The sequence below is a fragment of the Talpa europaea genome (assembly GCF_964194135.1).
Source record: "Talpa europaea genome assembly, chromosome: 10".
In the NCBI taxonomy this organism is placed as follows: domain Eukaryota; kingdom Metazoa; phylum Chordata; class Mammalia; order Eulipotyphla; family Talpidae; genus Talpa; species Talpa europaea.
The window spans coordinates 70,481,287-70,499,862 of NC_140077.1; the positions used below are offsets into that span (position 1 = coordinate 70,481,287).

Below are 18,576 nucleotides of genomic sequence, written 5' to 3' on the forward strand. Positions count from 1 at the left end.
CCCGGCCCCCAGCCTGCCCCTGTGCGCCCACCCTGGCTCAGTCCCTTGGAGGTGCTGTGTGCTGTGCTGTTGGCCTACAGGAGCCCGGCTTTCTTCCTGTGTGCTGGGCCACGTCATTGGCCACTATATGCTGGGCCAGTTCCATCTCTTCAAGAGACAGCCTGAGCGCTCAGGACCTGACTCGGTGTACCAGTGTCCTGGCTGTGGTTTCTTGCGCACGCCAGGCAGAGGCCTGTAGGCACCTTGGGCCCGGGACTGGGATTTGAGGGAGGAGACCTTGGGCCTGGGGTTGGGTTTGGGGGTCTCTGCTCTGGGCACAGCTTGGCCCACTGCACAACTTCTCCCAGGCACTGTCCTAGGCTTTCATCCAGTCTACTAGGTTCTGGGATCCCCCTGGAGTTGGGGCAAGCATTGGTTCAGGTGGGGGCAGGCAGGGCTGTGCATTGTTTCCAGTCTCTTTCAACACACTCCTTTCTCTGAGTTAAAAAATAAATCTTGCATCAGCAATTCTTGTTCCTGATGTAGCAAAGCATGGGTGAGTTCAGCGACCCCCATCGGGGAGCCCCTCCCCACTGTGATGTCCCTGGGGGTCTAGGCCCTGGGCATCAACTCAGTTCATTTCTCTGGGGCGGATGGGAAGAGTTTCCGGCTGGGTTTGAGCTTCTGGGGGCCTCGCCAGAGGCAGTCTGGCCGCACACACGGGTCAGGGCTGTTTCCCGAGTCCAGCCATGTCCTGGGGTTGGTAAAAGAGGTGAATTCACTGACCACTTGTGAGTGCCCACTGGGCACCGGAGACCTGGTATCCCGCTGCGTGCTTATTGGGGCCTGTGGAGCTTTTGAAGTTCCACCCAGCCTGTCTCGGGTGCCTGTGTTTAGGGTCTGGCCACATCTGTGTTCCACACGGCCTGGAACCTGCGCCCCAGCAGGGAGGCTGATGCAGCAGGCTGGGGGACTGCCAGCGTTTTGGTGCCGTGGTCGTCCTGGGTGACGCTTTTGGAGGAGCCGGGTCTCTGGTGCATTGTTTCCCTGAAGTCGGTCTCCAAGAACCGGCGCCCCAGCTGTCCTGTGCTTCCTTGGCAGGTGCCAGGAGGGCATGTGTGGTTTGGTCCTCAGGGGTGAGTGTGGGCATGGCTATGTGAGGACATCACACAAGCAGCAGTTACTTGGAGGCGGGCATGGATGTGGCTCGGCCTGGGAATGCCTCACCTGTTCTCTTGCCATTGACCATGAGGCTCCCGGGGCTGGAGGTGGGGGCCCCGGGCAAGCTGAGTGGGTCTGGAGGGCCTGGCCGAGATGGGATCCCATGCTTTGGGGCGAGGAGATCAGGCAAGGTGCAGAGCGTTTCGTGGGCTGTGTTTGGGCTGTGCCACCTCTGAGAGGAGAGGAGACCCCTTGTGAGGGGCCTGTCACCCCCAGTCCTTTGCCATGGGGAAGTCTTTAAAGTTCCTTGGGCCTGGGGCTGCATCCTGAGCTGCTGTGAGGAGGAGCCAGGGGCGTCCCACACTGAGTGGTCAAGTGGTCCAGGAGAGATTCCAGGGGTCTTCTCTGAACCCATGTTTGATCTTTAAGATGCTGGCGAGGTCGTTTGGGAACAAATCCTTGAAGTTCTCCTGTGAGCAAGAGAAATGCTCAGGGCCTGGGTGGCTGGAGCAGAGGGGAGGCCCATGACCGACCAGCCCAGTTCCCCAGCTGCACTCATCTCGGGTCTCACTGAACCCCCAAATGTGTGCATTTTCAAAACACTCGGTAGACTGACAGGGTTTTGTGTGCGCTTTGGTGTTTGTGTTTTATGGTGTTAAAGTTTCGTGTCAGCCAAGGACGGACCAGCAGGGCCCTCTGGCATGTGCACGGGCCGGGGGCCAGGGTGAAGGGGAGTAGCGTGGCTTGTAGAGGAGCAGCCGCTGGCATCAGTGTGTGGCAGGTAAAGACTGAAGTGGCGACCCCTCCTTGCTGTCACCTGTGTCCCGGCTCCTGGGCACGCCTCACAGTGTCGCTGCTCTGCACTCCTGTCCCCTGTCCCTGCTGCGGCCGCCACAGATGCTCGGATGATGCTGCACTTGTAGCCTCGTGTGCATGAGCACTGAATTTCGCTTTCAAAGAGCAGCTTCACAAGCTGAGGCACGCTATGCCGCCCCGCTGCCCCGCCCCCCCAGGCTGGGGCCGGCATCCCCCACGTCGCTCACGTGTGCTTGGATGCTTTGAAGTGAGGAGATTGGCCCCTTTTCATGTGGCTGCAGTTCCGTGGGCTCTTGGGAGGGCTGGGTGTGGGCTGAGCCCTGGTGGAATGGGGACCCCCAGGGAGACCAGGCAGCAGAGGTCCTGCAGACCCAGCTTTGTTGAAGGGAGCGTGAGTCTTATTTAGTCAGTGACCCCGATGTCAAAATCTGACACTCCAAGCCACATAAGGTGTGTGTACATGTATTTAAAGTGCGTGCGCGCGCGCGCGCGCGTGTGTGTGTGTGTGTGTGTGTGTGTGTGTGTGTGTAAAGAATGGGTAAATAAAATTGTTGAGTCTCCTGCATCTATCCCAAGGCTCTGGATGTTCTGTTGTGTTTGGGTTGTGCTCGCCCCCCCACCCCCTGCTTATGTACCCCAACACTTCAACTGAGCTGCTCTCCCGGAGCTCATACCAGCCGAAGCCAGTGGCCAGCTCCTGGGGCTCTGGTGTCCTGGCTCTCTCTCCCCCCTTCCTGGCAGACAGGGAGGACATGCCAAGGTGCCTGGAGCTGTGTTTTTGGTGCCTGTACACAGTAAAAAAAACAATCACTTTCACCTGCACGGCCTCGCGTGGCCTGTGGCCATCCTCCCTCGTGAAAACCTCAGGGTCTCTGAGAATGCAGGGGCTGCGACGTGACCACCCATGTCTGAGGAGACCGCAGTGGGGTGAAGGGGCTTGCGTCTTCTCCTGGCACAGGGCGCAGAGGGGGAGGGCACCTGTCCCAGCTGCACCCCCCCTAACCCTGAGCCGCATTAGATGTGAGACTTGGGCCCCGGGTGCCCGCATCAGAACCTTCAGTAACCGCATCGCTTATGGCCCTAGCGAGAGACACCACAAATGCTGTCTGGGGAACACAGTGCGTGCAGGGGCATGGGGAGAAGCTGGCTTCCACTATGCGGACTGACCTCGGCCTGGACGGCAGTGACTGCTCACCCAGAGCCCCTGGGGCCTGGCTGTGGTGGCTGTGGCCAGCACACTCCTTTCACATAGGGCTCCCTGCAGCTCCCACCTACCCTCGTGGGCACAGAGCTATGTGGGCACCTGGCCACACCCCGGTTCTGGTGTCCTCAGGAAGCAGTGCAGGCCTGGCCAGGCGCCAGGCCTGGCCTGGCAGCCGGCTGGGGTAACTTGTGCTCTTTCCCTCTCCTGCTCTAGGCAGAGGCAGTGCGGGCCACACATGGGCCTGGCCCTGCAGCGTCCCTCCTGTCGCCGTCCTGATGGTGTGGAGGCCGAGCTGACCTCTGGGGACCGGGATCCACCGACGGCTTGGGATGTCGGCCCCAGGGCACAAACAGGAAGTTAAGTGGGATCAGACCTTTGGGGACCCGCCTGACAGAATAACAGCCGCACTGAAGCCTTAGCTTTGCTTGAAGCCCTTAGCAGCTCGTCAGCGAGTCCTGACTCTCCGCACTGGCGGGCCCAAGCAGCAAGATGGGACTGTGGCCCCGGCCCAACGACTGCCCACATGCACATGGCCTTCACAGTGGGCGGTGTCCATTGGTAGCAGAGCCACATGCAGAAGGGTCTGTTGGCACCCGGCAAGTGGGCCATGGGACATGTGTCCCCAGCACTTCATTGTCACGCTGGAGATGGTTCCCTAGGCGCAGGGAGGGCGCTGGAGAAGGCACACTGGATCCCTCTGGGGGCAGCACCTGTGGTGGCCAAGCAGTTCTGGCCCGGGGCCCCTGAGAACAGGCCCTGCCCCATATCCGGTGGCTGTGGCTCCTGCTGGGGAGGGAGGATCACTGGCGCTGAGCACTGCAGGGGACCTGGCACCCCCATAGAACCCAAGAAGTGGGGAGGCCTCCCCAGAATCAGCCCCATCAGGAGTTGCATGCATTTCAAAATGGGCCCCTAGCTGGCTGTGAGTGTGGGGAGGGGGCCTGCGTGGCCAGGCCGGCGGATGTCGGGTCTGCGCTGCTGGTCACCGCCCTGAAGGAGGCCTCTGAAGCTTCCCGAGGCAGACCCCTTTGTGGAGAATCGTGCGTTTTCAGTCTGCAAATGTTCGTTTTTCCCCTTTCACTCATATACCCCTTGCTGGGCAGTAGGGTCATGGCGAGAGGGGTGTGTGGGGGACCTGGGGACCTGCCTGGGCGGCGCCGGGGTGGGGGGATAGCTCCCTGCAGCTCCCTCCACACTCACCGCAGTCTCCAGTCACTTATTTTTGTTGAGCTATTTATTCGTCCCGGGGTCTGATGCCCGCATGAGCGTGCGCGTGCCCAGTCAGGATTGAGCCGCTTCGCCCATCTCAGAGAAGCTGCTAGAAGCAGGAGCTTTAGGTCTAATGTCTGCATCTCCTTAGATTTCCAGAACTGGGCATTGTCCCTGCAAGTGGACACCGGCGGGCTGGGCACCGTCCATGTCCTTGAGCACTGTGTATAACGATGTGTAGTCTCAGTAGCCGAGACGTGCTTCTCTGGCGTGAAGCGTGTCTCCTGGAGGTGCCATGTGTCACCTGTGACAGCGCCACTGCTGCCATGAGAACAACTGCAATAAATGCTGTTTATAACCAAGCATGATCGTGAGGTCCCCGGCCAGAGCTGTGCCTCCCCACACATGCAGTGCTGCCAAACACAGGCCAAGAGCGCATCTGTGTGAAGGCTTCTTGGGGGTCAGGCCACCCCCGGGTTTCTGCTGCCGATTTTCTCTGGGTCGCCCATCATCAGCGCCAGTGCAAGCACTCAGTGGGGCCATCACTGCCCCATCACATTCCAGAACCTTCCAACACAGTGCAGGCCCTGTTTGTCTCCACGCACTGGCTGGGACAGCTTGTGCCTGCTGGGAATGTTGCTGGGAAGGAGAAGGCCAATGGCAATCCTGACCCACCCCTCCGAGACCGAGGACCGGGGCCCTTGGGGACCCTTGCAAATGGGGTGATGGGGCAGGGCCCTGGGCCAGGGGGTTGCGGGTTGCAGGTGCAGCAGGTGCATCTCCAGGTAGGTGGGGCTGGGCCGCGGCCAGCTCAGGTCCAGCGAGAGCCCCTGAGTGTGAGTGTCACCTGCGTCCAGCTCCAACCCAGCCCCGGGAGCAGCCCTCAGGGAGTGCATTGGGTACCCCAGGCTGCCAGGTGTCCCCAGCTACCACCGCCACCAAAGCGGGTGCAGGGAGGCTGGGGTCCTCCCAGTCTCAGCAGTGATGCCTCTACGGTGACTGTGTCATGGCCACAAGAGCCACATCTAAGGGTCAGACGCAGGGCCAGCCCACACCCCAGGTGAGGTCCTGGGTCCTGCAGATGTGGGATCAGCAGGGCGACACCCCCCTCCCCCTCCCCCGATGGAGCATCCTTGTCCCTGCACTGCCAGGGCCTCTTGACACACCCACACCAGCCCTGCAGGGGGCATAGCCACACCCCAGGTGACAGTCCCGCAGTTTCCGGCCGCACTTCCTCCCCAGGGACACCCCCCCCCCCCCCCCCCCCCCCCGTCAGTGCTGAGCCTCAGAGAATGTGACAGAGCCAGGACACACTGGAAGAGCTGGACACCGCTCCCGGAGTTTGGGGTAACCTGAGCCCTGAGCCCACCTGAGAGGGGGGCCAGGAGTTGGGTGACAGTCCCCCCCACCCACACCACACCGTATAAACCACAAACACCACCCCACATACACAGTATATGCACTACACGCACCACACACACACCACACACACCCACACACCAGTGTCACCTCAGAAAACCAGACTGTCCAGCACAAAGTCTGTCTTCTTGATCAAGACCCATGCCTGCTGCAGCCCAGGTGCAGGCAGAGCAGCGCCTTCACGGCCCAAGGGCACACCAGTATGCTTTCTCTGGGCCAGCACGCCCTCTGGTGTTGTACAGCCCTTCCCGAAGCCATCAGACTCTGCGGGTGAGATCCCACAGCCACCCCTCACATGCTGCCCCCTCCTGACAGGACGGTGCCACCTGTGTGGCGTCACTCGGTCCCCTCAGCTGGCAGTCCCGTGGTTCCTCTCCAGAGCAGCTGCCCTCCGGTTCTCTCCCCAGGCAGAGGCGCCAATCACGTCCCTCCATCTCAGCCTCGCCTGCACAGTGGAGGGAGGCACCGCCAGTGCCATGCATCTGATGCCCAGGGTGACCGGGACACACGCGATGTCACCCCTGCATGGCTCCCTCCACGCAGCTCACCTTTGCTTCCTGAAAGGCCAAAAGTCATCCTGCTGAGCCCCTGAGCGGGGACCCCTGCAGTGCCCCCAGGATCTGTGCACAGGTGACCACTGCCTGTGAGGGCCCAGCCAGGCCGGTGGGGTCTCTGGGTCTCAGGGCCAGGCCCTTGCTCCTCAGCACCTCCTTGTGCAGCGCAGTCCCTGCCCTGCAGCGCAGGTGCAGACACTCCGCATCCGCCTCACTGGCTGCCAGCCCAAGGGTGTCCCCTGACACGCACAGGGCAGGAGTGCTCATGTCCCATTCACCTAGGACTTGTGGAGGTTTCACGCAGGCCCCCCCACGAGGGGCGGCCCCTGCAGCCCTCTGAGGCCTGGAGCCAGACACGCAAGGCCTGCCCTGCTGAGCTCTCTGAGAACATCTCCAGAGCGGCTCCGCGCTGGCAACGTGTATCCCCCACCCCACCCCACCCCCTGCCTCCCGCATGCACCCCACCCTGGGTTGCTTCTGGCCTGAGGCTCATCCCGGAAGCCTCGCAGACTGTGTAAGGATGATTTGTGACAGCACCTTAACCTTCTCAGTTACATGGAGAAAGATCTGCGGGCTCACTCAGAACACACCGCAGAACTTGTGAAATTGCTGTAACATCAGGGTGTACCACGCGGACAGCCCAGGTGCTGCCCACGCGCCTCCTCACGCTCCCGCTGGTGTGCTGCAGTCCCTGATACCCCCTCACTGCCCAGCCCCCTGGAGGGTGGACTGCCCACCGCCAGCACACTAGCCTGGGCTATGAGGGTGCGGGACCCCAGCTGTCACACCAGACTCCAACAACCCTTAAAGTTCAAGTTTCCTCCTCTACTTCTCTGACAGACTGGACTCAAACTTTGGGGGTGTTCAGAGTCTCTGCCTCCAACATGATGTCCACTGACGTGCATGTCACGGAAAACGAGAGTGAGGTCACGTCAGAGGGAAGCCCTAGTGGTTCTGAGTGGGATGGTGATTCTGAGTGGCTGGAGCACGGATGCAGTCGGCCCAGCAGCAACATGCTGCTTCCGCCATGGTTACATGGACAGACCAGGGCTCCTGACCTTTATAGATGTGCCAACAGCACGAGCATCATGTGCATCCTCCGGGCCTGGTATGTGGGGACACAGGCCGGGGCGTGGCAGATGGTGGTCTGGACCCAGGTTCTGGTAGTCACCTAGGGAGCTGACCCCACGGGGCTGCTGACCCCACAGGGACTAGTTCTGACAGACCCTGTTGGGAAGGCTCTGGGGCAGCTCCTTGGGAGGAGAGACCAGGGTGAAGAGCTGGGGCGTATGCCAGCCTTTCTGGACCCCCCAGGCCCAGGCCTGTCCAGCCAGACTCTGGTCATCTCTGCAGCCACCAAGCCGATGCCCGGAACCGCGGCTCTCACCGTGCAGGAGAGAAACAAGTTTGCTCTGTTAGAAAAGTTACCTCAGACGGGTCCTCTGCTGGCTACCAAAGCAAGTTCCTCCTGAACTCCTAGGGCCAGAAGCCTCTTCATGTCCAGGTGAGTTGGCGAGTCAGGCCTCTGACACACGTGTTTTAGATTTACACAATCACTAGGTCACTGACTTACCAGCTGAGACATCACATGTGCGTGGGGTGGGGGTGGGGTGGGGGCTGTGGTGCCTGCATGGCTCCTGCAGCCTGTGGCCTCTGGGCACACGCCAGCTTTATGGCAGAAACCAGACTCAGGGCTGACCTTCCTGAGCAAGATGGCGGCCCCAGGCCTGAGGAAGGTGGGGAGCGCGGGGCCTGCTCCAGCTTTATCTGCGGTGTGAATTGTAGATTTACGAGAGGTTAAAACTGTGAGGATTTCATCTCGTCTTGTAACGGCGGTGTGGATGGCCAGCCATCAGCCCTCAGTGCCATGACGGGGAGCAGGAGAGCCCAGAGCGACTGGACGGTCTCATCCCCAGACCAGAGTGCCCACCCCTTCCTCTTGGCCCCATGGGTCGCTCTGGACTCACCAGCCTGGCCCAGCAGGAGGGCAGGGAGCCTGGCAGGTCTGGCAGTGAGGACGTGTTGCTGCAGGGCCTAGAGTCCCTCAGGGTGTCTTCAGGGCATTCTTCACTGGGAAGCCATCCACCACGACCCAGGCTGGGAGGCTGCTTACCAATGTCCATCCTAGACTGCCTGCACTGGGGAAGGAGTCCACAGATTGGCACCGCCTCCACCCAGCATGAGGTGCAGGAGGTGGACACTGGCAAATATTGACCTGAGGGACGGCCGCTGCCTGACTGTTGGCCCTAGCCCACAGTACGAGCCCCTGGGTCAGAGGACGGCCACCTGGAGGGGCAGGAGGTACCTGGTGGGCCTGCATCTGAACCTCAGCTTCTGTCCCTCCACCTCGGCTGTGCCTGCCACCCGACATTCTCCCTCCCCCCTCCCCCCCTGCTGCTCTTGCAGGGGTGGAGTCACCGGGACCCCCATCTACTGCTGGACGGGCCAAGGCCGGTGAGGCTGGGAGAGAGCCGCTCAAGCCAGACCAGCTGTTTGGGTGGCCGGGGCCGGCAGGCAGATGTTGCTGCGGCAGGTGTGCGCGCTGGTGGCACTCTGTCTGGCGTCTGCCATGGAGGGTATGTACCCTGACTAACCTGGCTTGGTCCCAGCGCGGTCTCACCTGGCAGTGCCAGCCTCCCCGCACCTCCGGAAGTTCAACGAATGGATGCGTCTCCTTTACTGAACAGTCCCAGCTGGCTCCCAGATGCTCTGTGCTCATCAGCTTAGGGCACTGATGGGTGGTGCTCCTGGACCCAGTGGCCCCCCCCTTTGACTTTTTCCTTCTGTCCAGGGAGCAAAAAAGGCCCCAAATCTCAAACATGGGAAGTGGCTCCTCTGTCATACACCTCCCTGCAAAGGGACAGCGTCGGGGAGGGTGCCTGGGGCTGAAGCTGAGTGTTATCCTGGGCTCTTTGTGAACCAGGCATCCTGGCAGGGAGCATGTGGGGCCTGGTGGAGTCCAGGCTCAGGGTCAGGAGGCAGCCAAGGCCGGTGCAAGGTCGCAGGGTCTCAGGCTGCCCCTGAGCCTGGACTGCCCCTCCCCGCAGAGCGCTGCCCAGAGCCTGCCTCCGTGGACAACAGCATACTTGTTGTGAAGGCGGAGGAAGGACGCCTCGTGGGCACTTTCCTCTGTGTGAATGGGCACCACCTCGTGGGAGAGAAGACCCTTCTCTGCGACGCCTCTGGGCAGTGGAGCGCCCCTGCCCCCACATGCCTCGGTGAGCCGCCCCTGCCTGAGCCATCTCTGCTCCACAGCCATCTCAGCAAGCCGCACCCAACTTGACGGCTTCCAGCTGGGATCTCTCGGGCCGCAGTGGCACCTGACTGGTGCTGACCCATCAGTACTTGGGTTACTAGTACTAGTACACCCCCCCTCTGGTGGGGGGTGTCTTCCACATGGTAAAGCTATCTTGGGGAGGCTGTGATTTGTGCCATAGCAGGTGGCTTTAAGTTTCTTTTTCTGAAAATTCTTACCACGTTAAATTCCACACTCCTCCTGCAGCTCTGGTCTAATAGGCCTGGGCCGCTGCCAGCCGCAGCCAGCTTTGCTGCTCCCTGGGGGCACTGAGCTCCCTTTCCCAGCCAGAGCCACTGCACGGCTGTGGCATCAGTGGGGCCACGTCCCCGCCCTCTGTGCTGCTCCTTTGTCCGCTGGACGGGGCGCTGGAGAGGAGCCAGCGACTGTGCTGGGTGCTGTGCGGGCTCAGCCTCAGGGCCCTGGGCTGTGAGAGGGTGGCCAGTGACAGCCCTGGTCATCTCAGTGACGCTGGACACCATGCGGCTGCACCCTCCCCCATGTGGACACACCTGGGCCTGCGCAGCTGTGCGGCTCTCCTGGCTCCCAGGGGCTGGTGCCACTGCGGCCTGAGGGCCCTGCCATGCTCTCCTCAGCTGGCCACTGTCCAGATCCTGTGCTCCACCACGGCAAGAGCAGCCCCTGGGGGCTGGCGCGCGCAGGCGACACTGTCACGTTCACCTGTGCCGAGGGCCATGTTCTCAAGGGCAGCGGCTGGAGCCAGTGCCGGGAGGACCACGCCTGGGAGCCACCCCTCCCTATCTGCAAGAGCAGTAAGTGCGCAGTGCTGCCAGGCCTCCCTAGGGTGCCCCCTTTTCTATCCCCCTTAGGATTACCCCTGCTCCGCCCAGTGCGGGCAGTTGGAGCTCTGGTGCTTCGGCCACGATGCTGAGGTAGTCACTTAAGGCTTTTACCTGGAGAATATGCAAAAGCAGAACCAACAGGCAGAGCGGCCCTTGCAGAAGCCCATAGCGTGATTGTTGTCACTGCTCTGCCTGCCCACGCGCTGTCATCTCAGATGACTCTCGGGTGTGGATGGCTTTCCTCGTGCTTATACAGAGATTGCAAACAAGCATGTGTGCACATTGCACACAAATACATGCACATTGTAAACAGACACACATGCACACTGTAAATAAACACACATGCACATTGTAAACACACACATGCACATTGTAAATAAACATGCATGCACATTGTAAATAGGCACATGCATGTTGTAAATAGACGCACATGCACGCTGTAAATAAACACACACACATGTTGTAAATAAACACACACCCACATTGTAAACACACACATATACTCAAACAAACACATGCCTTAAAAACCAGCTTTGCCACACGTACTTTTGAAGTTGCTTTTTAACATAACAACACGCCTGGGACTCACTCTCAGATAAGCAGGGAGGGGGCTTGGTCTTAAGCGGGTGGCCTGCCTTAACCTGACCCACATCCCCATCCTGACCAACCTGCTGTATCCCAGCTGTTTGCTGTCGTGATGTCCTCACACAACCCTTCGTGTTTCTGCATTCCTCCCACAGAGCAGACTTAGGGAGTGATTGCTGGCTCACAGAACATCATTATTTGCGAAACATACCTAAAGCCCCAAGAACTTGATTGATGCTGTGTTGTAACCCTCCAGAGCCATGCTCTTGGCATGCCACAGCCTCAAGCCCACACCAGGCCCGGGCTGCTAAGGGGCATTCCCCTCCGAGGGGCTAACGCGGCCATGAGGTGGCTATACCAGGACACAGAGCCAGATGAGAATGCAGGACAGGCCACGCGTAGGCCTGGGTTCTGAAAGTACAATCCTACCCCATATTTGAAACTTAAAATACATAAAGAAAATCAATGAAAAATCTGATTTGAAAGGCTGCATTCCTTTATCTTTAATTTTTAAAAAAAATTTTTCTTACCTCATTGTTCATTTTTGTGTGCTGTTTGGTTTCTCCCCTAAGGTGTAGTCCCTGTAATTCTCCCACCACAGCACCAAGACTATCACCACTTCCCATGCTCTTTTCTCTCCTGTCTTGACACCCCCCCCACCCCCCCATAGCCCATGGTTGGCCTCAGACCTATGGTCTGCCTGCGAGGTTTGTCTTTTTCCTGACTGGAAGGGTACATCCTAACATTGGACATTTATTTCTGTATTTAAAGAAATTTTTAAAGAAAAGTGTTAGAGCTGCAAGGAGGCCAAGGGGAAGTATAGGGGCTTCCCTTACTCCCCCATGGTCAGAGGCACAGACCAAGACAAGCTGCAGGACACGGCAGGCACTGTGGCCAGCTCTCCCCTAGGCCCCACGCTGCTGTCGTTGGGAGCTTGTGCACCACTGTTTTACAGATGGAGGATTATTCTCCACATACCCTGCTGTGCTTGGCAGTTTCACGTAGCCCCTCGAAGGTTTCAGGCAATTCTTAATTAGCCTTAATCTTGATCAGCATCTTCAAGCTAAGATGGGTCTCCAGGTAATAGCTAACCTCCTCACCTCTTGGGCAGGAAGGAGCCGAGGGGGACAGCCGCCGACTGTCTGCCACTCCCTTCCGTAGAGCCACATGGTGTGCAGAGGGCCCGACCTAGCCCACTGCCCATCCAGTTCCTTTCCACAGGCCTTGGCCTGTCCCGGCTCTCACGCTGGTCTTGGGGAGGCTGGCCTGTCCTGGCTCCTGCCTCTTCCCTCCCGCCTGGGGGCAGCTGCTCTCACCGCTGCCCGGGCTTGGCTTTTTTCTCAGATAGCTGTGGGTTTGAGATGGGGGGCGTCAGATCATGACTGGTGGGGATGCTCCGTCCCAGGACAAGTGCAGTTGACCACAGGGATGGGCGGAGGCCGTCCGGGTGCCCATGGCCAGTTGCTCTTGGGGGCCCTGCCATCTACCACCCTGGACGTCACAGCCGTCACCCTGGCACCCCTGCCCTTCAGGACACTGTGGCCCTCCAGGGAATGTGTCTCATGGCTATTTTGAAGGAGAAGATTTCAACTCAGGCTCAGTCATCACTTACCACTGTGAGGAGAGGTGAGTGTGGCCAGTGCTGGCCCTGGCTGCTCTGCCTGTCCTGGCGCCTGCTTTCCTGGCCTCGTGACCGTAGTTCTGAGCAAGGGGGAGCGGCGATGCAGCTGCAGGCCTGACGACGTCTAGCTTTGACTAGGTGCTGGCCCCTTGCCTGCTCTAGCTCCTGCCCCCACTAACTCTGGGTGTGCAGCCCGCTGGCCTCCCAGCTCCCACGTATCCCCAGGCTGTGCGGCTAGCACACACGCGCCTCTGACCAGAAGCCACAGCCTGCTCGCTCAGGGTTTGCCGTGGGTGCTCCAGCTCTCCACTCCATTCCAGAGCACCGTGGACCGCATCTTCTGACATTATTTGGGGATGAAGCCCCCACCCCGACTTAAGGCACTGTGCAATAATGTCCCGAGACTCTCACGTTCCCCTTTTCTGACTGAAGCACCTCCGGGAACTCTCCCTTGCTTTCTTCTTGGGGTGTCACGCTTGAGGAGCCAGGGTGGTGGGGCCAGGGCAGCGTGGGATCTCTGAAGCCTGAAACCCGGCCCTACCATGGCTGCGTGCCCCACAGGTACCGCCTGGTGGGCGTGCAGGAGCGGCGGTGCGTGGACGGGGACTGGGCTGGTGAGCCCCCCGAGTGTGAGCGGATCCCAGACTCCCCGGAGGCAGTGGCCCAGGCACAGCTGAAGGAGGCCCTGGTGAGTGGTGCAGCGCCAATCTGGGGCTGTACTCGGGCTCCGGCTCTGGGCACACGATCAGGTGGGCGCTCCGGGTGGGTTGGTGGGGTGCTGGCTGTGGACTGGCCCCCATGCTGCCGCTCCGGGCCTGTACCTGCTAGCACCAGCTGCCGCAGGGCTCCGTGTGCGGTGGGCAGGCTTGTCATGTCAGCCAGGGCCTGCTGTGGAGTATTGGGAAGCCCTTTGGGACACTGGGCTCTGGGACACTAAGCAAAGCGACCCCAGTCATGCTTGTCATCAGGACCCCTGCCTGTTGAAGCTTCCGCGGCCTCCAGGCCCCGCCAGTGCCCCTCAGCACCAGCTGCAGAGCTGGCCAGCATTGGCCTGCAGCTGGAGTCAGCCATTCCCTGGGATCTGATGCTGTTGCTCTTCAGCTTGCCTTTCAGGAGAACAAGGAATTCTGCAAAGCCATAGAGAACTTTATGCAAAGGTTAAAGGAAAATGGCTTCTCCTTGGAGGAAGTGAAGTATTATCTGGAAATGAAGAAGGCAGGGTTCCGACCGCAGTGACGTGAATAAAGACTTTGTCCTGGGACACGGACCCGCAGTGTTGTCTTAGGCCGTGAAGCTGCGGGTCTTGTCTCCTTACACGTTTCTAATGCTTTGCATCAAGTTTTTAATGTAATTTCTCCAAAGCGCTGCGGGGACTAGCAGGGTCGGGCAGGGACATACAGGGTGGTCTGGGGGTCGCCAGGCCAGGGCCAGGGGCTGAGAGCCTCTCAGGGCACATGGTGGACATCATGGGCGGTGGGGAGGGATGGCCTCAAGCCAGGCGCTGGGGCCTGAGCATGGTGGAGCAGGCAGAAGGGACTGAGAGGCCACAGAAGGGCTGCAACCACCATCCACATGAGGGACGCTCTGACCTGGGGGTGGGGGCTGGGATAGAAGAGAAACAGTACCGGAGACCTTGCTAAATCCAGTGTAAACAGCTTCCTGGCTGGACTGGAAGATGAGGGCTTCAGGGTTTAAAGGTGAGCCTGAAATCCATTCCCGGAAGCCTGGGTGCCTGCAGGGGTCAGAAGGGGTCACTCCCGGGAGCAGCGAGAAGCCCCTCTGGGTGTTCGGAGTATGAAATGCTTCTAAGACAGCCAGTAGGCAAAACACGGAGACTTGAGTTTAGAGTAGAGGGGAATCCGGTAGTGCAGGCACCCCTTGCTGTGGAAAGGTAGTGTGGGCACTCTGCTGCAGGAAGGTAGTGCTGGCGTTCCCACCCACCCCGCACCCCGCTGCGGGAAGGTAAAGGTTTGAAAGCAGGTGAGGAAACTATGGAAGCAGAGAGGAAATGTTGGAAAAGAAGAAAGAGGGGTATGTCTTCATTTGGGATGAGGAGGAAACTGGAGGGGGCAGCTGGGGCTGCCGGGAGATGCAGGTAGGAGTCTGGAGTGTTGCTAGGGGAGGACTCACCTTGAAGACCTCCAGGGGGAGGGGTGGAGGTGAGAAGAATGGGCAGCAGTGGGCGGGGGCGGGGGCAGGGATGGCCTTGAGCTGTCTTTTGAGACATTGGCATCTCACGAGAAAAGGAAGATGGGATCTGAGGTTGGAGCAGGATGTGGGGAGCATGTCAGGATGAAAGACGGAAACAGAGAGGGAAACACCAGCCAGTCTCTTCCACAACAGGAGAGAGCAGGAGCGCAGTTTGAGGGGTGGCGCGAAACGGGGACCTCCTTCAGGTACACAGGATGACACAGGCTGGAGAGAAGGATGAGGAATAGTCCCGGGGGAGGAAAGGAAGGGGTGGAACTGATGATCCAGCTCTAGGACGTCTGGACACCAACCACGAATTCTGACCTGGCCGTGGAAGCTCGCTCCCACCAAACCGGCAGCCAGCGCGGGCTCTGTGCCCACCCGCATCTACCGTGGCCAGTTTCACTAAAGCCGGAAGCCCATATCTTCCTCAAAGCCTCACGTGGCTCCACTCCTGTCTGGGAAACTATGGGACTTTTGACGTTTTTGACAGAAAAGTGGGAGTTGTGGGGAAGGATTGCTGTTAATGCAGTCCCCCAGCACACACAGCTCAGCCCGGAGGCCGACATGTGCTAGGGTAATGTTGGGCCGGCAGCCCCCAGGGCCCACACACCGGCAGGTGAGGCCAGCCCTTCCTGGCGTCCCCAAGCGTGCCTGGAGGACACGGCCGCTGGACACACTGGTGCTGGCTCCGCTGGTGGTGCCGGAAGGGTGGGGGTCAGCACGTGGAGACTGGCTGTGTCCTTGGCTGCAAAGCCGGAGCTGGAGGCAGCCAGTGTGCACAGTGCTGTCCTCTGCACTTTCTCGGGGTGTAGTGGAGGACCCCGGCCCGAGCCCGAAAGCCCGTGGGGCCTGGCAGCCTGGAGAGCGGCACCTTTGGTTGGGTCTGCTCTGAACCCTCACGAGCTGTGGTCCTCGGTGGCTGACACAGCTTGTGAAGCCACTGGTGCTGATGGAAGAGAGCAGGGCCTGGCAGCAAGTGCATACCACCTTCTCATTTAGGGGAAACGGCTGGCAGAGGGGAAAATCAACAATTGCAACACATTGTCAAGAACGGGGCCAGCGCCAAGGGAGGCCACCAGGAGACACCGAAACTTAACTTCTGTTGTTAATCATTCACCCATCACATCCATTGAGTCCCTTACCAACTGACTGTGCTGGAATTTGGGAGCTTTTGGTGCAGCAGTTACTAGCAGCGAGGGCGCAGACCGGGTCGGGAAGGCTCAGAACGTCCCGTCAAGGCGGTTTTCTTTCTGAAGCAGCCGCCTGAGGCTCCCGCACAGCCTTTGGCTTCTGCTGGTCAGTGGGTCACCTCGTGGGTAGCGGGGGCTGTAGGCTTCAAGCATCCCGGGGGCACTGGGAGGAGGTCTTGGTGACACAGCAAAGGGGCGGGAGCAGGAGAGCTGGGCTAGGCAGGGGCGCAGTTTTTTTCTTACATTGCTTTTAAGGAAGAGAGCGGCACCGGCCTGGCCATCGTCTGACAAATGTCGGAGGCCTTGGCGGTGGTCCCGTTGGGTGAAGGAAACCGGACTGTGGTGGGGGAGGGCTGCTGACAAGCTTCTGCTGTGTCTGGGCCCAAGGGCAGCTCTGGTGGCCAATGAGGGTGGGAGCGGGGAACTTGCCAGGGCCCTCTCAGGGGACAGGGCACTGAGGCCCAGGAGCGGTGGAGGGAGAGGGTGTGTTTGGGGCATCTTGGGGTGTGTGCAGATGTGTTAGTGTTACAGGGCAGAGAGAGGGGCACCCCAGAACACCCAAACCTGTCTGCTCTAAATAAATTCTGCCATCTTAAGACAAACCATACTCTAGTGCATAAGGCCTTTAATGGAAAGGAGCTTGAATCCAGTTAGCGTCCGATACAGAAAAGGGGAAGAATAGAGTTTCCAAAGCAAGCAACTGAAGTCACCCGTCCCTTGTGGGTCAATGTCCAGTCCAACAGGGATGGCCCAAGCAGGGCCTCTGAGGCCCGAGGGCCTGCCACAATCTAAGGCTCCTCCTGGTGGGACCCACAGGAAAGGGGCAGAAACGGCCAGACAAGTCTGGGAGGAAAAGAGCAAAATCAAAACCAACATAAAAGCTGCCACTGTCACCTCCCCCCGGGTCTCACCCATGTCTATTTCCACCATCAAGGACCAAGAAGCAAGCGCAGCTTCTTCACGTGTCTCTGCTCCATGTGCTTCTCCAGGCTCCTCCTGCTTCCCATCCTTCTCCTTCCTTCCCCAGTCTCCTCTCCAGCTTCTCCTCCCTGCTCAGCTCCACCCTCCCATGGGTAGGCCAGGGAATCTGGAAACCCTCTTTCCTGCAGACCCCTGTTACATTAGGACACATTGGGGCATGTACAGATCTCTCAGGGCATGTTGGGGCATGTGTGGGCACGTCAGGGGCATGTACAGATGTATCAGGGCACATTGCGATGTGTGTGGGTGTGTTGGGGCATGTATAGCTGTGTCATGGCATGTTGGGATGTGTTAAGGCACATTGAGGCCATGTGCAAATGTGTCAGGACATGTGCAAGTGTGTCTGTGTGTATGGGGGGCATGTTAAGGCATGCTGGGGTGTGTTGCAAATGAAGCCATTGGAAATGCTGATCTGAACCTTGAGACTAATCGCTTACATTTTTTCCCATTTTTATTTATATATGTTACATCATTGCTCAGTGTTGTACAATGTTTGATTTCTCCTCTCAGGTGTGTCCCCATAAAAACCCCACCACCACACCTGCAAGCCCTCATGTGGACTCTTGTGCTCTCCCCTCCTGCTCTGATACCGGCCCCCCCCCCCACCCACTGACATCTCTGATCTGTAGTCACCTGCTAGTTTTGGCTCTTTTTCCTGTTCCTTTACTTGGTCCCCTGTGTTCCTCCTATAAGTGAAACCACCTGATACTTTTCTTTTTCCTTCCGGCTTATTTCCCTGAGCATCATCCCTTCCAGTTCCACCCAAGTTGCCACAAATGGCATGAGTTTATCTTTTTTGTTGGCTGAGTAGTACTCCAGCAGGTGTGCAGACCACGTCTTCCTGACCCACTCATCTGTTTTGGGGCATTTAGGTTATTTCCATACTCTAGCTATTGTAAGAAGTGCTGCAATGAACATAGGGGTGCAGGTTTCCTTTTGAATTAATATTTTGGAATCACTTAAACTTTTTAAAAAGATTTCTTTTTTTTAAAGATTTCTTTTTTTATTTATTTATGCATATAAGGGCTGGGGTGTGGAGGTGGTGGTGAGGGGATTCCCCAGAGACAGAGTGGGGAGCAGAACAGGTGGATCCACTGAGATAGACTGCTGAGGGGAATAGCAGGGAGACAGGACAGGTCTGCTGTGCCCTGTGGGTAAGCTTGCTGGCTGGGAATGGACTCAGGTGGCAGTGGCTGGTGATAGCTTCATTGTGCTGAGACTTAACCCCTGCGCCACCAGAGAGGCTCCCTGTTGGTCAGTGATCATCGTGGCAGATTCTGGCCGCAGAGTTGAGTCCGCCTCCACCATCGCTGTCTCCCTGGCATTTCTCTCCTGTGCTGGCCAACGCCAACAGCCAAGGTGCCCCTTTTCGACAGAGAGGAAGGGGCTCCCGGTGGTGGTGGAGCCAGGACCCACCCACCGGCACGCAGGGCGCACACAGCTCCATTCCGGCCGGTGCTGTGGGTTCCCTGGGCCAGGGAGGAGAGAGGGATGGGGATACCTGGAAGGTGGAGGGACAGAAGGAACATTCCCCGCCTCGCCTTTGGTGGAAGCCACACCTGGCCT

General features: G+C 59.0%; 1 protein-coding gene across 1 annotated transcript; it reads left to right on the top strand.

Annotated features, from left to right (window-relative positions):
• Positions 1–8,054: 8,054 nt before the first annotated feature.
• On the top strand, positions 8,055–13,882 carry C4BPB (complement component 4 binding protein beta; the record flags this gene model as incomplete). Its single annotated transcript, XM_084245508.1, has 8 exons — positions 8,055–8,078; positions 8,593–8,643; positions 8,749–8,875; positions 9,390–9,560; positions 10,234–10,410; positions 12,558–12,651; positions 13,208–13,334; positions 13,748–13,882. The coding sequence occupies 8 exons, from the start codon at positions 8,055–8,057 to the stop codon at positions 13,880–13,882; spliced, it is 906 nt and encodes a 301-aa protein (XP_084101634.1).
• Positions 13,883–18,576: the final 4,694 nt, after the last annotated feature.